The 23,248-nt window shown below is 37.1% G+C and overlaps 1 protein-coding gene across 1 annotated transcript; it reads left to right on the forward strand.

Moving 5' to 3' along the window:
• Positions 1-239: 239 nt before the first annotated feature.
• Positions 240-8,007, forward strand: LOC100782142 (leucine-rich repeat receptor protein kinase HPCA1). The gene is made up of 19 exons (XM_003530487.4): positions 240-781; positions 2,104-2,227; positions 2,356-2,427; positions 2,666-2,740; positions 2,829-2,900; positions 3,021-3,182; positions 3,355-3,429; positions 3,516-3,587; positions 3,701-3,772; positions 3,859-3,927; positions 4,022-4,096; positions 4,210-4,281; positions 4,375-4,509; positions 4,605-5,080; positions 5,156-5,308; positions 5,438-5,577; positions 5,648-5,867; positions 6,208-6,443; positions 7,248-8,007. The coding sequence occupies exons 1-19, from the start codon at positions 697-699 to the stop codon at positions 7,770-7,772; spliced, it is 2,910 nt and encodes a 969-aa protein (XP_003530535.1). The 5' UTR covers positions 240-696; the 3' UTR covers positions 7,773-8,007.
• The last annotated feature ends 15,241 nt before the right edge of the window (positions 8,008-23,248 follow it).

Below are 23,248 nucleotides of genomic sequence, written 5' to 3' on the forward strand. Positions count from 1 at the left end.
TTTCTTCAACAAATAGCAGCTAAGTAACACATAATTATATCAAATTTAAAATCATTTAAGAGCATAAACGTGTGTAAACTTTCCCCTACAATTCATAGATAAGATAGATCTATACTATTTAGTGAGGTGGGACCATCTCACACCTACCCAACTGCTGTCAATAACTTGATGTAACATCAACTGAAATAGAAAACCATAGGATGTTGCAAGAGATATTTTTTATTGGTCATTAATAAAGTAAAATGATGACAAACTATGTTAGATTCAAAACCCGAAAGCATTATTCCGTTTATGTGGCACTACTTGTTGAAGAGTGAAGAAAACGGTAGGAAGCCAAGACGTTTGTGATGGAATTGGAGTTTGGAGAAGGAAAAGTAAGAGAAAAAAAAGACTATGATGATGTTTTGGGGAGTGGCAACATTGAGATTGGATAGATTAGCTTCTAAGACAAGGAAAATCAATAAAATGGAGTAAGAAAGAGCATACTTAAGCTTTTTTCTTTCTTTTTCCTTTCTCAAGCCTAGTGGTATTTTTTGTCTGCTTCCTCTTCCTCTTCCTTAAGCTGCAACATTTCTCCTAGGTGCTTGTATTGGCACATGTTGCATGCAATGCATATCCTTGTTTTACTTCAAGAGTCATTTTAAGATTTGTACAATAATCAGCAAAAGTTGAGGAGCTAAGAGAACTCTTCTTAACATGACAATCCTCTATGTGTTGCTCTTTCTGGGACTCTTGTGGGCTGAAATTCATGTCATTTCTTCATTCACTGATACTCGAGACGGTAATGTGCCATGCCATCCCTTTTCTTGGTCAAATATTTCAATTTTGTCCCTTTGGGGGTGTCATCTTCTATGTATAGTTCATCAAGAGTTATGGAATGAGGTATTAAACCGGTTTTGATTACCAAATCTATACATGATCTGCAATAGTATCTCATGATCCTTAAGCATATATATGGTCCCCTTTTCTTGAATCATCTTCTATTCAGTGGTTACTTATTTCTCATGATCTGATTTGAACCTAATATGAATGTTTTATGCATAAAAAAAGTGAGAATGTTTGTTTTATGCGGAAAATAAAATATTTATTAGACTATTACATACTTTTTACCTAGGAACTTGTGCATATGTTATTGTTTTATATTGGACCTTGAAACTCAAAAAAAAGTATTGGATCTTGGACAAGGCAGTATGTGATCAAATGTTCATCAATCACATCAATGCTATGAGTGATTTTTGTGACCGTCTACTTGTGAACATTAGCATTTCTTCTAGTTGTGTATATGTTGCATTCATTCTTTTCTCCTGTCCATAATACCAGCATTTACAGTTATCTACATTACAATTGAACATGATATCAGTTGAAACCTTTGCTAGCACTCTTTTTAGTTATTTTAAACATAAAGACAAAAAGAAAGACCTATAAAAATAGCAACTCTTATGTATGAATATAGTGTGACTTCTTAGACATAGAAGTTATACAAGACCAATAGCCTTGCTCTACTAGGTGAGGTCAGCTACATACATCAACTATGTGCATAACCCAAATTAGGCCAATGTAAACTTCTTGGCAAGAAGAATATATATTAATTTCTCCTTGGCTATTATGGTAAGCAGAAAATTCATGTTGCTCAAAGCTGTTTAGGTTGGTCAACGAATCAAAGTTATAATAGCTCACCGTGGCTGAATAACTCAAGCAAATCAAAGAAACCGTAAATGAAATTATTAACTGGCTTAAATACATTTTTGGTCTTTGTAATTTAACTTTTTTTTCATTTTCGTTTGTACAATTTTTTTTTTTGTTTTAGTCCTTGTAAAATGTGTTTGTTTTATTTTTCATTTTTAAAGTGTTTTAGATAACGCTTTGAATAGTAAAATAAAGTGTTTTAAACAGTGAAAAAAGAGTTGTCTAAAACATTTTAAGGATGAAAAACAAAACAAACATATTTTATAAGGATTAAAAAAAAAAAATAAAATTTGAAGGGTCGAAAATGAAAAAAAAATACTAAATTACAGACACAAAAAATGTATTTAACTCATATTAACTACGTCTTGTGCTTTTGTTCTGGGCATTTTGCTTAATGATTATACATTGCTGTTGCAGTTGTTGCACTTAGATCATTAAAAGATGCATGGCAACATACACCGCCCAGCTGGGACAAATCAGATGACCCGTGTGGAGCACCATGGGAAGGAGTGACCTGCAACAAATCAAGGGTTACTTCATTGTAATAATTCAGCAATTAAATGTTATTGATCCTTGTGTTCCTTAGTATGTTGATTTCATCATCTTTTTAAATCATTTTCCAGCTTCTAATGTTAGAAAAATACTTTGTCATGTGCATTTTAAATATAGGGGACTGTCAACCATGGGCCTGAAGGGTAAATTAACTGGAGATATTGGTCAACTTACAGAATTAAGATCCTTGTAAGTATGATTTTCTTTTTGGTGAATAGTAAGTATGATTTTCTGTTTCTTTTTGGAATGAAACTATAGACTAGGATATCAGTTGCACCATGTTACTAATCTAACAGGCCTCAATGACACAATCTCTAAAGCAAATTGCCACCACAATGTTGACTTAACTTGTTATAGAAAAAGGAGAAATATTTTTCCATAGCATTTTTTTGTGCTAATTAACATTGACAAATTTATTGAACTGCAGGGACTTGTCATTTAATAGAGATTTAACAGGTCCTCTCTCCCCACAGTTAGGAGACCTCAGCAATCTAAATATCTTGTAAGTTCCAAGAAACAATATAATTTCATGATATCATTTCAAGAGCAACTTCTAGTGCTTTGCATAAGACTTTCCTTCCCTATTTCAGGATTTTGGCTGGTTGCAGCTTCAGTGGCAATATTCCAGATGACTTAGGAAAACTTTCAGAGCTATCTTTCCTGTAAGAATAACCTTGGAAAAGCATTTACATGCATAACTCATAAGTGAACCTTCCCCTTTTCAGAATAATCCTTTTGGGATGATTAATTTGAAACTTTACCCATCTCAACAAACTTTACAGGGCTTTGAATTCAAACAACTTCACTGGAAAAATACCTCCTTCATTGGGTAATCTCTCCAAACTTTATTGGTTGGACTTGGCAGACAATCAGCTGACAGGACCTATCCCAGTTTCAACCTCCAACACCCCTGGATTAGACCTTCTTTTAAAGGCTAAGCACTTGTGAGTTTTTTCTTTCTTGTTTTTTTTTTTTCATTTAACACTTGTGATTACCTTTTAGTTTGTGCAGCAAAGAGCAGTGTGTTAAAAATAGCGCCACTTTCATCTTTTTGTCGAGTTCTAGTTGCTACACTGAGTGCTATATCAACAGTGTTCTGATTTCTATTTAATGCAGCCATTTCAATAAGAACCACCTCTCAGGTTCCATTCCTCCCAAGCTCTTCAGCTCTGAGATGATACTCATACACATGTAAGTTGACATTTTTATTTTCGCATCATTTGGTGTGTATAAGGTTATAATCTTAACTTTTGAACATTTGTTTTTGTTTGTGACAGATTATTTGATGGAAATAATTTGAGTGGGACTATACCTTCAACACTAGTACTAGTTAAGAGCGTTGAGGTTCTGTAAGTGATTCCTTCCTTCAAATTTCTAATTTTCTTATTCGCTTAATTCTTTCTTCTTTTTTGTTTGATTTCATTTTGACGATCTTTTTCTGAATTATTCCAATTTATGGTAGCCGGCTTGATAGGAATTTCCTGACAGGAGAGGTTCCATCAGATATCAACAACCTTACAAACATCAATGAATTGTGGGTACTTACATTTGAGATATGAACATATGGAAGGATTTTAAAATAATTTTAGAGGAGAATTATATAGTTTTGTTCTCTTTCAGGAATTTAGCACATAACAAATTCATAGGTCCTTTGCCTGACTTAACTGGAATGGATACCCTCAACTATGTGTAAGTAATCTGAAGGGGTTGGTGTTTCAATTTAGTTTCTTTATATATGATTTTATTGTTCGCATAATGCTGATCAATTTATAACCCTGTGCAGGGATCTTAGTAACAACTCTTTTGATCCATCTGATGCTCCAACTTGGTTCACAACTCTTCCATCACTCACCACTCTGTAAGTCTAACTACATATTAGAGTTTCTCCTTTTCTATCTGTTTCCTAAACTTATGAAGAAACATATTATCTAACAAGGATTTTCCACACACTTGATCTTCAATGTGCTGAAGTATTATGGAGTTTGGATCCCTTCAAGGTCCTCTTCCATCGAAACTCTTTGACATTCCTCAAATACAGCAAGTGTAAGTCCCTAACTTTTATGTTGATCATAAGTAGTTATACAAACAATACAATGGTAGTCATCATAATTTTCATATTTTCAATTTTTTTCACAGGAAACTACGAAACAATGCATTGAACAATACATTCGACATGGGTGACAACATTTGTCCCCAATTGCAGCTTGTAGATTTGCAAGAAAATGAGATTTCCTCGGTGACATTCCGTGCACAATACAAAAATACATTGATGTGAGAAAGTTATTACTCTTTAATCTGATACTTTGTATGATGTTTCATTTGTAAGGCCTTTTTTTTTTCTGATGTGTGTACCTCATGCTTTTCAGTCTTATAGGAAATCCAGTGTGCAGTGGTAGTGCTCTTTCAAATACAAATTACTGCCAACTTCAGCAACAAGCTAAGCAACCCTATTCCACTAGCTTGGCTAATTGTGGAGGCAAATCTTGTCCTCCTGATCAGAAGCTCAGCCCCCAAAGTTGTGAATGTGCCTATCCATATGTAGGAACATTGTACTTTAGAGGACCCTCATTCAGAGAACTGTCCAGTGTAAATACTTTCCATTCACTTGAAATGAGCCTATGGGTGAAATTGGGTCTAACTCCTGGCTCAGTTTCTTTACAAAACCCCTTCTTCAATAGTGATGATTATCTTCAAGTGCAACTAGCACTCTTTCCACCAATAGGGCAATATTTTAACAGGTCAGAAGTTCAAAGACTTGGGTTTGAATTGAGTAATCAAACTTACAAGCCTCCAAAAGAGTTTGGACCTTACTACTTTATTGCATTTCCTTATCCTTTTCCAGGTAACACAAACAAATCACATTTACAATATACATCTGGTTACTGTGATATACACAACTAAATGTAAAGTATTTCAGGTTCCCAGAAAGGAGCTTCTCTTAACAAAGGTGTTGTTATTGGGATATCGATTGGCTGCACAGTTCTGGTTCTGAGCCTCATAGGGTTAGCTATATATGCAATTCTGCAAAAGAAGCGTGCAGAGAGAGCCATTGGATTAAGTAGACCATTTGGTAATTATTCAATGTACCTGTTTTCTTGTTATCACTCGAGTAACTTTGTGAATCATTGTGTGCAAAACCTCCAAAACTTAAAAAGCTATAAACAGCTTTGCTTATACCACATCCATCTATTTCTTCCAGCATCATGGGCACCAAGTGGCAAGGATAGTGGAGGTGCACCACAATTAAAGGGAGCAAGATGGTTCTCTTATGATGAGCTCAAAAAGTGCTCCAACAATTTCTCTGAAAGCAATGAGATAGGCTTTGGTGGCTATGGCAAGGTATTGCTTTTATGTTCACTTATTTCTAAGTTCTTTTAAATGTTTAATAATTCCTTTCTATTGACTTTAGGTGTACAAAGGGGTTTTCCCTGATGGGAAAATAGTTGCAATCAAACGAGCTCAGCAAGGATCGATGCAAGGAGGCGTAGAGTTCAAGACTGAAATTGAGTTGCTTTCAAGAGTTCACCACAAGAATCTTGTTGGTCTCGTTGGATTCTGTTTTGAACAAGGGGAACAAATGTTGATTTACGAATTTATGCCCAATGGAACACTTAGGGAGAGTTTGTCAGGTTAGTTCACAGTATAGGAACATTCAAGTGGCAAGCTTAACATTCTGTTTTGCTGATTGACATGTTTGGTAAAAAATCTTGCATAGAGCAGAAATATCAAAGACAAAGTAGTACACATGTTTTTGTATATTGGAAAAAAAATAAATCTGACATTGGCTACAGAAAAGACAAAGATAGAATATATAAGTGAGGGACAATTCTCATCCCCTGAGAATTTTTGGGGTTGAGTTAGTCCAAACTCACATTCTGAAAGACTGTAAAACTGAATTTTTGGCATTTATGTACAACTACAAGAGAAAAGAATTAATAAAACACCTTAAACAATCAATGTGAGTTGCAGGGAGATCTGAGATTCATCTTGACTGGAAGAGGAGACTCCGCATTGCTCTTGGTTCCGCCAGAGGACTTGCATACTTACATGAGCTTGCCAACCCTCCCATAATCCACAGAGACGTGAAGTCGACTAATATATTGTTGGATGAAAATTTGACAGCAAAGGTTGCAGATTTTGGCTTGTCCAAGCTTGTATCAGACAGTGAGAAAGGACATGTTTCAACTCAGGTTAAAGGGACATTGGTGAGCAACATTGCACCTCTTGTTGTTTTAAATCTTCATTCTTGTTTAACAACACCCCCCCCCCCCCTCCCCCAAGCCTTCTCTTTTATACAGATAGATGCATTATATAGAATGCAATACAAGTATATTGTTTGAACTTTGCCCCAATTTATAAATTCTAATGCACAATGCATCTTTTTAAATTTGATAAATAAATAGATAGATATTGTTGTCATCTTGTGAATTTGATAGTGATTTCCATGTCTAGTATGATTCATGATAATAAAAATGTTAACTTATTTAATATGAAATTACTAGTTGCAGTTACAAAATCTATCTTATGGTTGTGTCTTTCATTTTGCTTTCTCTTTTCTTTTGACTTAAATATATTTTTAATTTTTTGAATTTAGTATTTTTTTATTTTTGTTCCTATAATAGTTCTTGTAAAATGTGATATTTTTTTTTCATTATTCTTGAAAAAAAAAAACACATCTTACAAGAACTAAGATGAAGAAAAAATAATTTGCATGGACGAAAATGAAAAAAAAAAACTAAATTACAGGGATAAAAAATGTATTTAAGCAACCCCTTGGGGTTGACTGAATGGATAAGGTCTATCTAACAGGTCCCAGGTTCGAACCTCCGCTCATTCCTTTGGGGTGAGGTAAATGTAAGTACTTCTCTCAGCGCTCTTTGAGCTGGGAGGCACAGCCTTGGACTGGGTCCCATCCCCCCTCCTAAATTTTGTTTAGCTAAAAATAAAAGTATTTAAGCCTTTCGTTTTTTAAACTGCCGATTGATAGTTGAAATGCTTAACATCTGCAGGGTTATCTGGATCCAGAGTATTATATGACCCAACAACTCACTGAGAAGAGTGATGTGTACAGTTTTGGAGTAGTCATGCTTGAACTAATAACTTCAAGGCAACCAATTGAGAAGGGCAAGTACATTGTCCGCGAGGTGCGCATGCTGATGAATAAGAAGGATGATGAAGAACACAATGGTTTGAGGGAACTCATGGATCCAGTGGTAAGAAACACACCAAACCTCGTAGGATTTGGGAGGTTCTTAGAGTTGGCAATGCAATGTGTTGGGGAATCAGCTGCAGACCGTCCAACAATGAGTGAAGTTGTGAAAGCACTTGAAACCATTTTGCAGAATGATGGTATGAACACAAACTCTACCTCTGCATCCTCTTCTGCCACTGACTTTGGAGTTGGTAAGGGTGGAATGAGGCATCCCTACATTGATGGTACTTTCACTAAGAAGGACAATGTCAATGATAGTAGTAGTAGTGCGTTTGACTACAGTGGGGGGTACACACTTTCAACAAAAGTTGAACCCAAATAGATGCTATATTATACATATTTTTGTCACACCATTTTTTTTCTTTTTCTTTTTCATTCACAAACCAAGATAGTAACTTTTTTGTTTTAAGTAAGCTAATGTTATGTATTCTTTTTACGGTCAATAGTTCTATGGCATGTAATGTTTAGGAAGAAATGTTGGTAAGGTTATCTCACATTTCCAGCATTTGTTAGTCTAATGATGCTGATTTTAATTTTAGTTAATATTTCATTTAAAATAACATTCATATGAATCATATCTACAAATAAAAAGTGGGTTCATGGAACCTATAATAAGATACAATCATTGATGATGTTTGGAAGATTAATTTACAAGATAATTCGTCATCATTTACTTTATGCTAGAGACTTAAAACAAAAGTTTCAATATATCAAAAAATTTAAATTATGAAAAAATTTATTAAAAATTAAGATAAAATTTGATCAATAACCAAATAACCTTCAACATATTTAAACCTAAAATAAAACCACCCTTAATCCGCCTAGGATTTCCTATTAACTTCTTGATCGTTTAAAACTGGCCGGTTCTTGTAATAAAAGTGTTATTTTGTTGGAGTGTAATAAAAGTGTTATTATTGTTTGACAATAAAAGGGGCGGAAATAATGTGTAGTTGTTCCATAAACCTTAATTAATCCAACATATAGCATGTTACATCTTTCAGATAATAGGACCGAAATACTCAAATGAAGAAAATATAGCAATCTGATTTGATGAACTCTATATATCAGAGAGAAAAGACAGCTATACAGAATATTGCAATGCAAACAAAGAAAAAAAATACTTCTTACAAAATGGCAGCACATATGAAGAAGAAAAGCAAAAGAAAATCTGTAGTGTGAAAAGGAGCACTCCAACTCTTAATTCTTCGATGCCCCTTTTTTAACATATTTCTTTGATTCTCACATGTACACCCCTCTCTATTCCCATTTAGTAATTAACTTGTCCTCATTTTATTATTCAAGAAAAAAGTAATACATTCACTAAAAAGTTTTACAAGGTCATCCAATCATAACCCACCATGTATGATAAGTTTATTGACTTTTAAAATAATTATCTTAAAGTAATTCAAGCAATGATTTGTGATTGGATGACGGTATAAAATTATTCTATACAATAAGTATATAGACATTAAACTCTTGTTATTCTCCCTCTATAAACTTCCCTCCCCGTCTGCCCCTCCCACACTCGCTGCCTCTTATGGGGAATTACTTTTTCCACCTCTCTTTTTTGCTTCTTGTACCCAAAAAATACTCAATCCGGAAAAAATGCCCCTCAACCCTAGCACCTCATCTTCCTTGCCAATTCTTGTGTTGCCCAAGCTCCCCTCATCCTTCTCTTATGGCTTCACCCCTCTTCCTTGTTTCCCTTTTAATATTTGCACCTCTGAAGCACCCAAAGGACAACCACTGCGAGAATAAGAGGACAACCATCAGGTTCTAGATTGAGTGTTCTGGAATGCATATTGTGTTCTGGATTACTCAATCTAGAATCATGCTACAACCTCATGGGATCACCTATTCTGGAATAATGTTAGTATAATTCCAGATTGAGTAATCTGAAACACAATATGCATTCTAGAACAATACTATCCGAAAAAAATATTTTTTTTACGGATTACACGATCCGAAAATGGAAGGAGAGAAAAAAAAACCTAATGGATGGGAAAAGAGAATGGATGAAATTGTGGGAGGGATTAAAAAAAGAGTAAATTACAGTGACTACCCTTGTGATTTATTTTTATTACACTAGACACCCTTTAGTTTTTTGAACCCTACAAAAAACATCCTAACTGTTATTTTTTTGTTTCATTGGTCATCCTTTGATTTTTTCTTTAGTTAATTACAATGACCACCCTTGTAGTTTGCTTTTATTACACTCGTCACTCTTCCTTTTTTCGGCATGACTTTTAACCTCATTTGTTAAGTCTATGAAACTTCCATTAGTAAATTTAATAAAAGAAAAAAAAAGACATTCATTTATGAAAGAAAAAAAAAAGACAAAAGAAAATTATGTTTAAATAGTGACATGAAGAATTTTGTTGGTAGTCATTTTAATACTCAATTACATGCATTTTTTTGGGTTTACTTAATTGAACTTTAAAACTTGATTTAGCTTTTTGAAATTTAATGTGAACCATTTTACACACATGTACTTCTCGGCAGCCATTTAAATGTGGAACAACTGCAAAATTAAAAGGAACAAATAAAGGCATTTTAGACAAAGAAAATTCATTAAAAACCATGGGCTCCTCATGTCACAGTCTCAAACTAACTTTTCTCATGTCTAAAACATCAAAGGGTGATTTCCACAAAAAAAAAAAAATCGAAGGGTAGCCAGTGAAACGAAAAACCAACAATTAGGATGTTTTTTGTAGGCTTCAAAAAAGCAGGGGTGTCCAGTGTAATAAAAGCAAACCACAGGGGTGGTCATTCTAATACTTAAAAAATACTAAGAACGGATATAGTCCCATATCCATCTTCAACCTTGCATTCTACATGTCTTTGCCATCCATCGTCGCTGCCTCACCCTTCAAATCTCTAGATTCAACGCCAATCATGTTGGATTCGTTGAAGGTCGCAACATTGACCTCGCTATGGTTGTTGTGGAGGATCGAACCTCACTATGGTTGCGGTGGAGGAATGAACCTCACTGTCGTTGTGCCAACCATGTTGGGCCTCGTTGTGGGCCATTGTAGAATGCTAGTGGATGGAGAAGTGCAACTGACAAAGCATAAAGGGGTAACAAGGGGGTATTAAAACTTAGGAGGTGTATGAAGTAAATTCTCCCTTCTATTTATTAGGGGATTGCTATTAGCACTACTACTTTTTCTATTGACACTACCTATGTTGGTGCCTTTTAGACATATTTTAAAATTGCCCCTTGAAAAATTGCATAATGGAATTGTGCTTTGACTGTGCAATTGGAGGGTGAAAAAAAAAAACAACGGAAATACAATTCCGTTATACACTTGTGCAATAGAATCATGTTTTCCGCTGTTATTTTTTTGGGTTAATTAAGTTTTTAATCCCTAAACTTTTTTAAAATTTGGTTTTAATCCTTAAAATTTTGTTTGACTAGTCAAGATCATTCAACTTTCTTTCCAGTAAGGTTTTTAGCCCTTGAACTATTGTTTGATTAGTCAATGTCCCTCAACTTTTTTCCATTAAGATTTTTAGTGCCTAAACTTTTGAAAAATTCAATTTTTAGTCCTTGAAATCTCATTTAATAATGGGTTCAAACTTTTGTTCCGGGAATAAAATTGATTTTTTAAAAGTTTAGGGACCTTGACCAATCAAACAAAATTTTCAGGACTAAAAACCTTAATGGAAAATGTTAAGGAACCTTAACCAATAAAACAAAAGTTTAAGGACTAAAAACCTTAATGGAAAACGTTAAGGAACCTTAACCAATAAAACAAAAGTTTAAGGACTAAAAACCCAATTTGGAAAAGTTGAGGGACTAAAAATTTAGTTAACCGTATATTTTTCACCCCCCAAATATTACAATAGAATTATGATTCCATTGTATTATTTGATTCCACGGACAAATGTGTAATAGAAGTACAATTTTGTTTTGTTTGTTGGATCAGCTAGGAATTTAGAAGGGAGGTTGAATAGATTCTTTCAAAATCTTTATTAATTATTTCTTTAATAAGATTAAAACAACCCCTTTTAATTAATCAAAATTTCTCCAAAAGATCATATAAAAAATATTATTATAAGCCAGTAAACTTCAATGATTATAACATGTGTAAAAACAAAGTTTTTATGGCCCTTTAAGATCAATTTCAATACCAAGATGAATTCAAGACTAAGAGTTAAGAGAATAAGAGAATCACACAAGAGTTTATACTGATTCAGTTCAATCAAGACCTATATTTAAATGTTATAAGTCCTCTTAGAATTTCCACTATATAGAGAAAACAAGTACAAACACTATGCATGTGGCGTCCCTAAATTAATGACTGGTTTAATAGTAATAATTTAAATAACAAAAACCATGGTAATTTTTTTCTTCTTCTTTTTCTTTTTCATTTCTTTCTCTTTTCACCATAACTAGGTTTAGAAGGAAAATCCTCACTATAAAGTCCTGAATGGCCAGTTCACAACTCTATTCGGAGTCATTTCTTTCTTACCGCTCATAATTCTCTAAATTATTTTGCTGTTTCAAAAGGAAGAATATACCAGCCATTACTTTAGGTCGTCACGTGAAAATAAAAGGATAAAATACAGTCGATAAACTCTTTTACAAATAAAGTTGCTAATGCTTTCTTTTCAAATAACAAGATTGATCATAAATGCTTTCATCATTTAAAGCTGTCCAAAATATGGGAGTTTCACAAAATATATAGTGTCATCCAGAGCAAAGGTGTCCACAGTGTTGGCTTCAGCCACATGTATACAATCATCAAATTCCTATACATCAGGTCTACCCATACAAAAACAAAAGAGTAAACCTAACAGTCAGTCCTAGATACACCCACCCTAAAAAATAATACAAAACAAATCCGAAAAAAGCTGTCCACTCCACCGTGCGCTGAAGCGTCCGTGCAGGTTCATCTGGATGCACCAAAGAAGTAGCCGTGAATCGAATGGTGCCCCAAAATCGGCACCTCCTGTTGCCTTCGAGGGTCTCCCAGGCTCCCTCTAGGCACTCCATCTCTACTCGATCATGGATTAGCTGCGCCGCCATCACAATCTACAAGGAAGAAAAGAAAGGGGTAGACTCTTTCACAAGAATCTAACTATACCGCCGCACAATGCATCTCATAACCACTACATGACATTAAAAGGAGTATCTTAAGGCTTTTCATCTCTGGTAATCGATTACACAGCCTTGGTAATCGATTACCAGAGGCTAAACTTGAATTACACAGCCTCAGGACATGAAATATGCAAAAATGCACTGTGTAATCGATTACACATACCTGGTAATCGATTACCATTGACCCATCCCTCTGTGTAATCAATTACACAGGCTGGTAATCGATTACCAGAGGCTCCCTTAGTTCCCTGACTTCGTTTTTCAAGCCTGCTAATCGATTACACCCCTTGGTAATCGATTACCAGAGACCATCTTAGCCTCATGTCTTCATTTTTAAGCCTTGTAATCGATTACCCACCCTTGGTAATCGATTACCAGAGGCCATAATCCACATATCACACAAAATTCACAGCTGGCCAGCCACCACAAGCCTCCTTGCTTTGTGGTCTTGTTTTCCTTTTATCTGTTGACTGCCAGGAGCTCGCCTGCTTAGGTACATCACAGGTTCTCACTGACCGACTATGCTCGGGTTGGGTCGGGATTGGTCAAGCTTGGTTTTGGGCAATAGCACCCCACCTGACGTCCCCAAGGTCTCCTGACCCCCGCGACATATCTCCAGGTACCACTCTGTGGTCAACAATAAAAGCAGGAAGTTTCACCCTTCAACACTTCCTCATCTCAAGCTTGTAGGATTATGGGGTACCCATCACATGTGGTACTAGGTGGCGGTCGGGCGATGGTGCACAACAAGTTTTCCACATCCACAATGCGCGCATAAACCCACCATCCCCTGTTGCCCACCTCCAACTAAGCTCACGTACTCCCACGTAGCCCATATCCTCGTTTCTCTCAACACCGGGTCCCCATCAATCCTCCCAAGCTTCCACAACATCCAAGCAAAACAATATTCAAACAGTACAAGCTATCACAGCCAAGCAAAACAGAGCAAAGGCAGAAAACTCTGCCAAAACACCAACCAAATCACAGCTTTTCTCACTTAAAGACCCCAGTAACAATTCCTTCGATCCAATTCGTTAACCGTTGGATCGACTCCAAAATTTTACTGGAAGTCTATAGTACATAAGCCTACATTGTGACCGTTGGGATCTACTAGAAAACATCCAGAACTCATTTTACATTACTCTTTCCACAACCAGCAAATACATAGCATTTTTCTGCACTTGTGCAAAATCCTGCTGCACAATTTCACAGCAAAAATCTGCACAAAGTGCAGATTTCGAAAATCACACTTCCTCTCATCCAATCTTGCTCAAATCAATCCCTACAAGTCCCAAATCATGTATCAATCATGTCTAACCCAAAATCAAGCTTTACAGCACAACAACATAGAATCTAGGTGTCCAACACCCCTCAATTCAATGGTTTTTCTAGGTTTGAAAAGTGAAATTTAGAATGAGGTAAATTTGAAGCAAACTCTCACCTCACACCAGTCCATAACATCTATTTAGACTTGTTCAAACTGGATTTACACCTAAAATCTCACCGAATCAAAATTTGACTCTTCAACACCCAAATTTGTCCTAGAAATGGCTCTTTGTTCACTTTGGTCATTTGTTTTTCTCTCTAGCACAGTCCACGCTTTCTCCCAAGTCCTAAATGACATTTCAAGCTAGTATTAACTCACTTTAACCTCCATTTACCACAGAATTTAGACTTAGCCTTCCAACCCTCAAAGCCTAACTCTTTTTTTTCACTCATAACATCACATTCTTACTTTCTAACCCTAGGTTAACTCTACCATTCATCTCTAACAGTTTTCCATAAGCAATTTCAGCATATAAACATCACAAACATCATCACAAAAACCCTAAAACAGAATGGGTATGTCTAACTCATCCAAACATGGCAATTTCAACAAGCTTTCAGCAAATGTCTTCACAAATAATCATCACACAGCAGAAACCTAGCAAGACTACCCATCATATCTCCCAAAACCCCATACCCACGAAAATCAAGAGAGAAAGAAGTCCACCCAAACCTGAATTTTCGAAGTCCCACTCGTAGCCACGCACTTCACGACCCCGAAAATGCCCTCATTTCGCGATTTGGGGCAGAAATGATGGCCAAAGGTTGAAGCTTTGCTTGGAGCTTCAATGGAGAATGAAGAAGAAGAAAATGGCAATGTGAGGGAGAGAGAGAGCTGTCTGAAAAGTGTGGGGGCTGAGTGAAGAGAGAGAAAAGCTCTTTGATTTTTAAATAAAAGGGTTTTCTGTTTTTCTATTATTTTATTCAAGCTCTGCCACATGTCCCTCTTTGAGTGTGGGGGCCCACTTTCCCTTTTTGACTGTGACCCATACTCAGTCACAAAAGTGAGGAAAATCTGACCTTTGAAACGCTAAAATCCTGCCTCGGTTTGCATGCCGTTTCTCTGGTTCCAGTTCCTCGCGTTTCTCTGCGTCCGTCGGGGCCAGTTTTCGAAAGCAAGCAATATATATATCAAAACGCTCAGAATAAAACCCCGAGCGTGGTTCAGAGGTTGGTTTTGTTAAATTCTAAGTCGCACGCAAAACGATGATTTTTAGACTAATTACTTAAGAATTAACCCATAACCTCCCAGTTATGGATTTCTCTTTCTTAATTAGCCTAACCCGCATATCTTGCCCCCACTATTCCTACTTCTACCAAGAACATATATGCATATACACTGAATAGTACTTATATATATATATAATCATTCAAAATACATCGTTTTTTTTCAAAAATTCCAGGTAGAAATTTCCAGGATGTCACAATGCACACACAATTCTTTAATAGAACTTTAATCTTTCTCTTGAAACCTACAAAAGAAAGACTAAAAATTGAAACTTTATCAATTCTATGAACCTCTTTGTAACCCTAACCAAGAATCACAATCTAAACGAATGAAAGATAAAGCATTAAATACACTTGAATGTGTAGATCTTCAATATCTTCAAGTTTTCTTCACAAGATGGCCAATTCATGATGTTAGAATGAATGATTTTTTGATTAACTTCAATCTTTAGACTAAATGCAGTGCAATCCTTTTAGAAGATTGTTCGCTTCCGACAAGTGCACCGGATCACATAAGTAGTATAAAATGATAAGAACCAAGTATCGAACTCTCGGGGAACTTGTGTTACTTGGTAAAACTATTTCAGTGAATAGGTGTCTAGTGTGTAAAGAGATATGTTTACTATGAACAGGTGTGTAACCTAACTATTAAAAGGAAAATCATGTGAGTAATGATGTGTAAATACAAATAGACGACATGTTGGTCTTCCTAATAGGTGCCTGATGTTAAAAGGATATTCTCTACTTAACAATGCTTATGCGTTCTATGGTGTCTCCTAAAATGCTAAACCCCGATTCCTCATGATAGTCTAGCCTAATCCTGATCAAGCATCATCCGCAGATTCCTCTTGTTGGACTAAACTCGGCCAGGATCGCATTAAGACAAACATACAACCACTAGGATATCGTACCCCGATCCCTCATGATAGTACGACCAACTAGTCCTGTCCTATCAAGTTCTAAGAATTAGACCAGTTTCCACTGTTGAATAACCCTAACAAAGCATGCATCTATGTGATCAAGGTAAAAGCATACTAGAATGAAATACAGATAGCACAAAGAACACACAAAACATCATTAGATAGATAAAAATATATTTACATCAAGTACCTACAAGGAAGATCCAACAGAGGATTTAGCTTTCCATAACTGGGAAGCTTTCTTTACAACAAAGAGAAGAGAAAGATGAAAGATTGCAGAAATACAAGTAGTGATGATGTCTCCTCCACCTCTAGTACCTCACAATCACTCACAAACTCATCTCAAGCTCTCAGGACGGCTTCCCCTTCAAGCTCTAGTCTTTGCAGATCTTCACACAACAAAATATCTCAAACTCTCTGGAACTTGGACCTTTCTCTCTCTAGAACTCTCTAGACATGCAGAAGCTTAAAGAAAAGGCCAAACTCCCTTCCAAAATCTGATTTCAGGCGTAAATAGGTGGCTTTGTTCGTGCTCGTGCGCTTAGCGCAATTCTGAACCGCTTAGCATGCATTAGTGAATTTTGGCTTAGTGTGGGCTTTTCTCGCTCAGCGAATGGATTGAAGCGGTGCGCTTAGTGGGATGGCCCTTCGCTCAGCAAACATGCACAGCTCATCCTTCTTCCAAATTCTTCCTCGCGCTTAGTCGAGGAATGTTGCGTTCAGCAGATGGCTCGCTAAGCCAGCAGATTGGCTTAGTGAGAAGGCGAAAATCAGAACTTCACAAACTCACCTAATTAACCTAAAATTGAGAGAAAATGATTATTAAACACACAAAATGGAAGTACTTAGTATTTATTACCTATCTTTACCCAAAAGTAATTACAACACTACAAAATAACCATAAATTGGAGGAGTTTGATACAATTTACACAGGTTTTATACACACAAGTTAGTCGTATTCATCGACTAACAACTCCCCTAAATTTTCAATTTTGCTCGTCCTCAAGCAAATAAAGAACAGTTCACTAGTCCCCAAGTGACAATAATATGCAGTGACTATGTACAAAGGTGTATGTAGCAAAAGTCACTGATTGCATGACACAAGAATGAAGCAAAATGCTCTCATCAGTTGTCTTTCACAAAATATGCAGTTATTCAAAGAGAAGAATAAAATGTAACCTGTACAATTAGATGAAGTTAGGCATAAGACAAATATTAAGGAAAGTAGCTTAAACCACAGTCTCATGGCTACTATTTCACTCAAGCACAAGTGTTTAAGTTATTCATTAATAACAACTAGCAAGAGGTCCAATCTTTGAACTTCATCTCAAGCCATAAAGTCATAAATGCATGAACAAAATCAAAAGGACTTTCATGGGCTTGTAGTGAGGTTTGGCTTACAAAAAATCATTGGTTTTTCTAGGATTCAAAGGTTTAGATTCTAAGAGAGCACAAATTCTAGACTTATCCAAGTGATCTTTTCAATACAATTTAGCTTACTCACTAGCCTTTCACTTTAATTTGCTTTTGACCTTATTACACCAGCACACATTTTCTTTGATTGCTTTCTTTTTCTCTTTTTTTTTTAACACACAACTTATTTGTTGTGTGTGCTGATGCTTTATCTTTTTCTTTGCATCCCAATCAGTTCCACTCCCCCAAATTTGGGGTAAATTTTCCTTGAACCATATGCTCTCCTAGAATCTAAACAAGGTATCTGGAGATAATCATATAGGTTCACGGTTCAATTATTGACACAATCATTCAACTCACAAAGGGTGCAAATGATACAATTATAATTCAAGGTAAGCTCTTTGGTCAAATGGCTTGTATATACACAATCATGGCCTTCATCATGTCCTCATTCATACATTTCATTCTAAAATTCAGAGATTGATGCAAAGATTATTACTCACAGCTAGTTGTTCACTCACAGTTTAAGATCACACTCTCACCGGTTTTGGTTCAAGCTTTTCTTTCTCAACCAATCTGTCTATTGACTAACAATTCTAATTGCAAGTTCACATTCTTGTTCTTTCTTTGTCTAACATATACATTTGCTCAAACTCATGAAAAGAAACACAAACTCCATCACAATCATGCATTCAATTCAAAATCAAATCATACACCAATTTGCACAAAAAGATGAAAGTGTTTCACTGCATAATCATCAAAATCAAGTCAAACTGTTCCATATGCTTCAGAATGAGCAAACCAACTACCCATATGCAAAACTAGCAGTGTATATATAAACATAAAAGAAATATTGTACTGAAACTATAATCATAATAATAATAATAAAAGAAAAATCATCAAGAATTTAGAATTCCTGTGACTGGTCCTGTGTATCCTATGTCTGAACATCCTCCTCATCGGTCAGATGAAGTACTGGAGTAGCTGGAGGAGAAGTGTCCAGAGTCAGGACTGGTGTGGTCAGGTCCTCAGGTACCTCTAGGATAGGAGTGGAGGGGTCTGCTGCATGCTGAGGTGAGGGTAGGTCCTCAACTGGTGCAGGAGGCTTTGAAGTGGCCTCAAGAGATCTCTTAGGAGTGGTAGCAACTACCTGTCTCACATGTGTCTCACCTGCCTCCTCCACTATAACGAATGGCTCTGGAATGGTGGCCTCAAATGACTCATCCTCCACATGCTGTGGTACCTGGGATGTGGGACCTTCATCTTCCCTGTGAAGAGAAGGTTGAGTCCCAGGCCGGGCTACAATCTCCTTAAACTGCTCAACTGAAGGAATAGATCCTGGAGGTGCCTCCACCTATAAACTCTGTAATAAAATGATCTGTCCTTGATGAATGCTCTGAAGCATGGCTTCAAAGCACTGAGAATCTGTCTGAGCTGGGACAGAAGGACCTGTTGAAGTGGATGCTGGAGTAGGAGCTGTAGATGTGGAAGGAAGCTTAGCTGGCCTAGCCCTCGCCCTCTTAGCCCTTTGGATAGAAACTGTTAGATCCTCGGGATTCCAACAGTTCTTCCTAAAGTAGGCCAAGTTAATGATCAGGCTCAGGCGTTCAAAAGTAAGGTTGTCAGAGACAACCCCTTTGGCTCTACATAAGGCGGTGATCAGAGCAGGAAACCCAAGTCTAGAAGTGTTAGACTGGGCTATAGAAGTCATCTGGCCAGAAATAAGAGCTCCTATGTTCATGTCTATGCGAGAGACTAGGCCAAAGATCAACCTAGATCTGTCCACTGTCAGATCATAGGTATGTGATGTGGGGGCCAGGTTGGAGTATGAGAGAACACTCCACACCTGGGCTAAAGTAGTCAAATCTTTCCTGAGAATCCTCCCAGGATGACCCTCAACATTCAAAATGAACCCTCGGCCCGGTATGCATAAGGCAGCCTCAATCTCTCTGTAATCTGTGGGCAGCCTACAATATCTGGAGTATGTGGGTAAAGTCTCACCCTTTGCCAATACCACAGGTGTCTCTAGGAATGTGTTGAGACAATCAGCATCAATCTTCACTAAATGGCCTCTGACTCTGGCTTGCTTTGGTGAAGGGCCCTCAGAGCTGTATAAGTTTGCATAGAGCTCTTTCACCAAAGCCAAGTCTATGCTCCCATCAACCAAATTGGTGAGGCTTTTATGGAAATTACACCTCTCCAATTCCATCTTAAAATCTCAAGCTCAGTGTAGTAGAGCTCCACCTTCCTCTCAGGCAAAATGTTTCTCCCCAGGACATTATCTGTGTACTGGTTCCAAGCATCAAAGGAGTGAAATCTCCTTGTATCATATTGTGATGTAGGTCTTGAACCAATACTCTTGCATTTCCTAGAAGCCATCTGCAAATAAAAGAACCAAACAGTTAAACAGGACACAAGTTATTCAAATTCAAAAACTGAAAAATAAAACTGAAAAAGGTACTGGCGACTTAGCGAGACATGGTCCGCTTAGCTGGCCTTCACAAAAAAACACACTACCGTTTAGCGCCTTATGGGGCCGCTTAGCGAAAGTTGCAGAAATTCAGCTTCTGCATAATCGGCTTAGCTGGCAAGTGCCTGCTAAGCCTAACCATTGCCGCAAGGATTTGCGCTAAGCTTTTCAAGGTTCGCGCTTAGCGGCACCATACACTTCAGAAAATATACTAAGTATGGGATTTGCCGCAATGAAATGCGCTTAGCTCAGGTAAGCTCGGCTTAGCGTATGGCTTCCAAAAAAAAATTGACTAAGTTACCTGGGCTTAGCGATTCAGCCTCGCTTAGCCACAAGCATCTCAACAAGAGGATGAGTGTTCATCCTCAAAAGATGAACTCGCTTGGCACGGTAGGCGCGCTTAGCAAGTTCTTTCGAGAACGAGTATATTCAATGAATACTGATGAACTCGCTTAGCGCAGCATGCTCGCTTAGTGAGTTCATCGCGTTTTCCAAAAAAACGCCGAAAACGCAGTTCATTTTCTTGCACTTTTTTTAGCCTCTTAGAGGAAAATCAAACATGCACACCAACTAAAATGACATCTACAGTACGAACATATATAAAGTCCTAATCTTTAACTACTTCTAAAAAAACATTCAAACCTTAAGAATCTAAAGCTAAATCTAAGGTTTTCTAACCTAAGGTTTAACAAAGTAAAAGAGAAAAGGAAGTACGAAACTTGTATCGTTGATGCTTTGTGATTGGGAGTAGACAATGCAAAAAGAGAGCACAGATGCGCGATGAACAAATTTTTGGAGAGAGAGAATGCAGGGAAAGAGTTTGTGAAGTCTGGCAATTGTGAGTGTAACTGCCGTTACACTCAATTAAACAATTTTTTACCTTCTCGCTTAGCGGACCGCTACCCTAAGCGAGCCAGAGAGACGTTTGGTTTCTCAATGAGGCTCGCTTAGCGGATCTACGCGCTTAGCTGATGTTTGAAATTCAAAATCATTTTTTTTTAGCACAAAGGGCTTGGCTTAGCACACGGATAAGACTACTTAGCGAGTTCTGCAGATAAAAAAAAACCTGCAACTCTCGCTAAGCCGGGCTCTGGACCGGCTTAGCTAAAAATGATGCATCTTGAGTATAGAGGAGAGAGCGCTTAGCGGAAAAAGAATCGCTTAGCGCTTAGATTGATGCAAGGATATAAGCTTAGCTGCCATGAGTGGCGCTTAGCTCAATGAAACCTAGTTTAGGATGCAAGGAATTCAGCTTAGCTGTCATGACTGGCGCTTAGCTCCATGAACCCCAATTCTGGCCGCAAGGAAATGAGCTTGGCGGCAACTAGTCGCGCTTAGCCAAAGAATACAATACGCTTAGCGGTTAGGTCGTCGCTTAGCCGAATTCAGATCGAATTGAAATTGGCTTAGCTCAGTCTTGGCCAGCTTAGCGGGCCAAATCAGCCTAAGATGCAAGGGTTGAGCGCTAAGCGCTTGAGACTCGCGGCTTAGCGCATGACCAAAGATGCACTTAGCGCGAGGCTTGTGCTTAGTGAAAGGACTGTTTTTTCAAAAAATATTTTCTAAGTTATTTTTCAGTCCCTTTCTCAAGAAATTGAAACCCTTATATCTAACATTCAAGGATAAGCTGATATAGCACAATGTACAGATTATAAAGCAAGTTCCACATGATATAATGCATGAAAAACAAAGATAACATAAATTAAAACTGGGTTGCCTCCCAGGAAGCTCTTCTTTAACGTCATTAGCTTGACGTTTTTACCTCAATGGGTGATATCATGTTTTGGTTCTTACCTCCAGAACCTCTAGACCCACTTCCGTTACCTGTAAGCAAACATTTTGTTTTGAAGCAGGCTTGTCTTCAACAAACAAATCAAAATCAATTTTCTGATCTTCAAAACCCATCTCCAGCTTCTTTCTACCCATATCAACTATGAAGCTTGCAGTTAACATGAATGGCCTTCCCAATATTACAGGAATGTCAATATCTTCACAGATATCCATTACCACAAAGTTTGCCGGGAAGATAAAATGTTTCACTCTGACCAGAACATCTTCAATTACTCCATATGGTTTGGTAATGGAGCGGTCAACAAGTTGTAAAGTAATCTTAGTGGGCATGATCTCCAACTCTCCCAACCTTTTGCACATGGAGAGTGGCATTAAATTAATACTGGCTCCCAGGTCAATAAGATCCTTTCCCATAGTGACTTCTCCAATTGAACAAGGAATAGTTACACTCCCAGGGTCTTTATGCTTGGTTGGAAGGATCTTTTGAATCACAACACTACAATTTCCTTCCACTATGATGTTTTCCTGGTGAATATACTTATGTTTCCTTGTTAACATATCCTTCAAGAACTTGGAGTAGAGTGGCATCTGTTGTAAAGCTTCTCCGAAGGGCATGGTTATTTCCAGTTTCCTGAAAATATCTAAAAATCTTGCCAAATGACGGTCCTTATCCTTCTTGGAAGGTACTACAGGATATGCTACTTCCATACCTTCATTCACAGCTTTATCACTTCTACTCTTCTTTTCATTCTCAATTTTTTCATCTTTTTCAATTTTTTTATTTCCTTTTTCTTTTTCTACTTCTTTTTCTTTTTCTTGGTCAATAAATTCTTTTTTCTTGACCATTATTTGTTTCTCTTTTTCCTGATTGTTTTCACCTCTCACATCATTTTTCTTGCCATCAATACCTTTCTTTTCATCAGCTTTCTTCTTGTGCACAACACTCTCCTCATCCTCAGCCTCCACAAACCTCTTACTCCTTGTCATCACAGCTTTGCATTCTTCCTTGGGATTTTTTTTCTGTATTTGCCACAAAACTATTGGATGACTTGTCAACTATCTTCTTGGCCAGTTGTCCCACCAGGACCTCAAGGTTCTTCAGTGCTGACTCAGTGCTTTTATGATTTGACATTGTTACCTACATAAACTGAGTCAAAGTCTCCTCCAACTTAGTAGTTCTTTGAAAGATGTTAGGCCCTTGTTGGATTGGCCTGTTCAAAGGTCCACCCTGGTCTTTGTTGAATTGATTGCCAGGGTGTGACCTCCACTGTCCTTGTTGATTATAAGGACCCTGCTGGAAGCCTGAAAATCCTCCTTGAGTATAGCCTTGTCGTTGTTGATTTCCCATATAATTAATTTCTTGAGTGTTTTCTTCAATGGGAATACATTAGCCTATTTCATGAGCCTCACCACAAATGGTACTACTTGTAACCTGCAAAACAGAAGAATGTGTAGGTTGACCAATAGATAGTTTAGTTGGCAACTTACCAAGTGTTTCTGTTAAAATCTCAAGTTGCTTAGAAAGCAACTTATTTTGTGCCAATAAA

The sequence above is a fragment of the Glycine max genome, chromosome 8 (assembly GCF_000004515.6).
Source record: "Glycine max cultivar Williams 82 chromosome 8, Glycine_max_v4.0, whole genome shotgun sequence".
Lineage (NCBI taxonomy): Eukaryota > Viridiplantae > Streptophyta > Magnoliopsida > Fabales > Fabaceae > Glycine > Glycine max.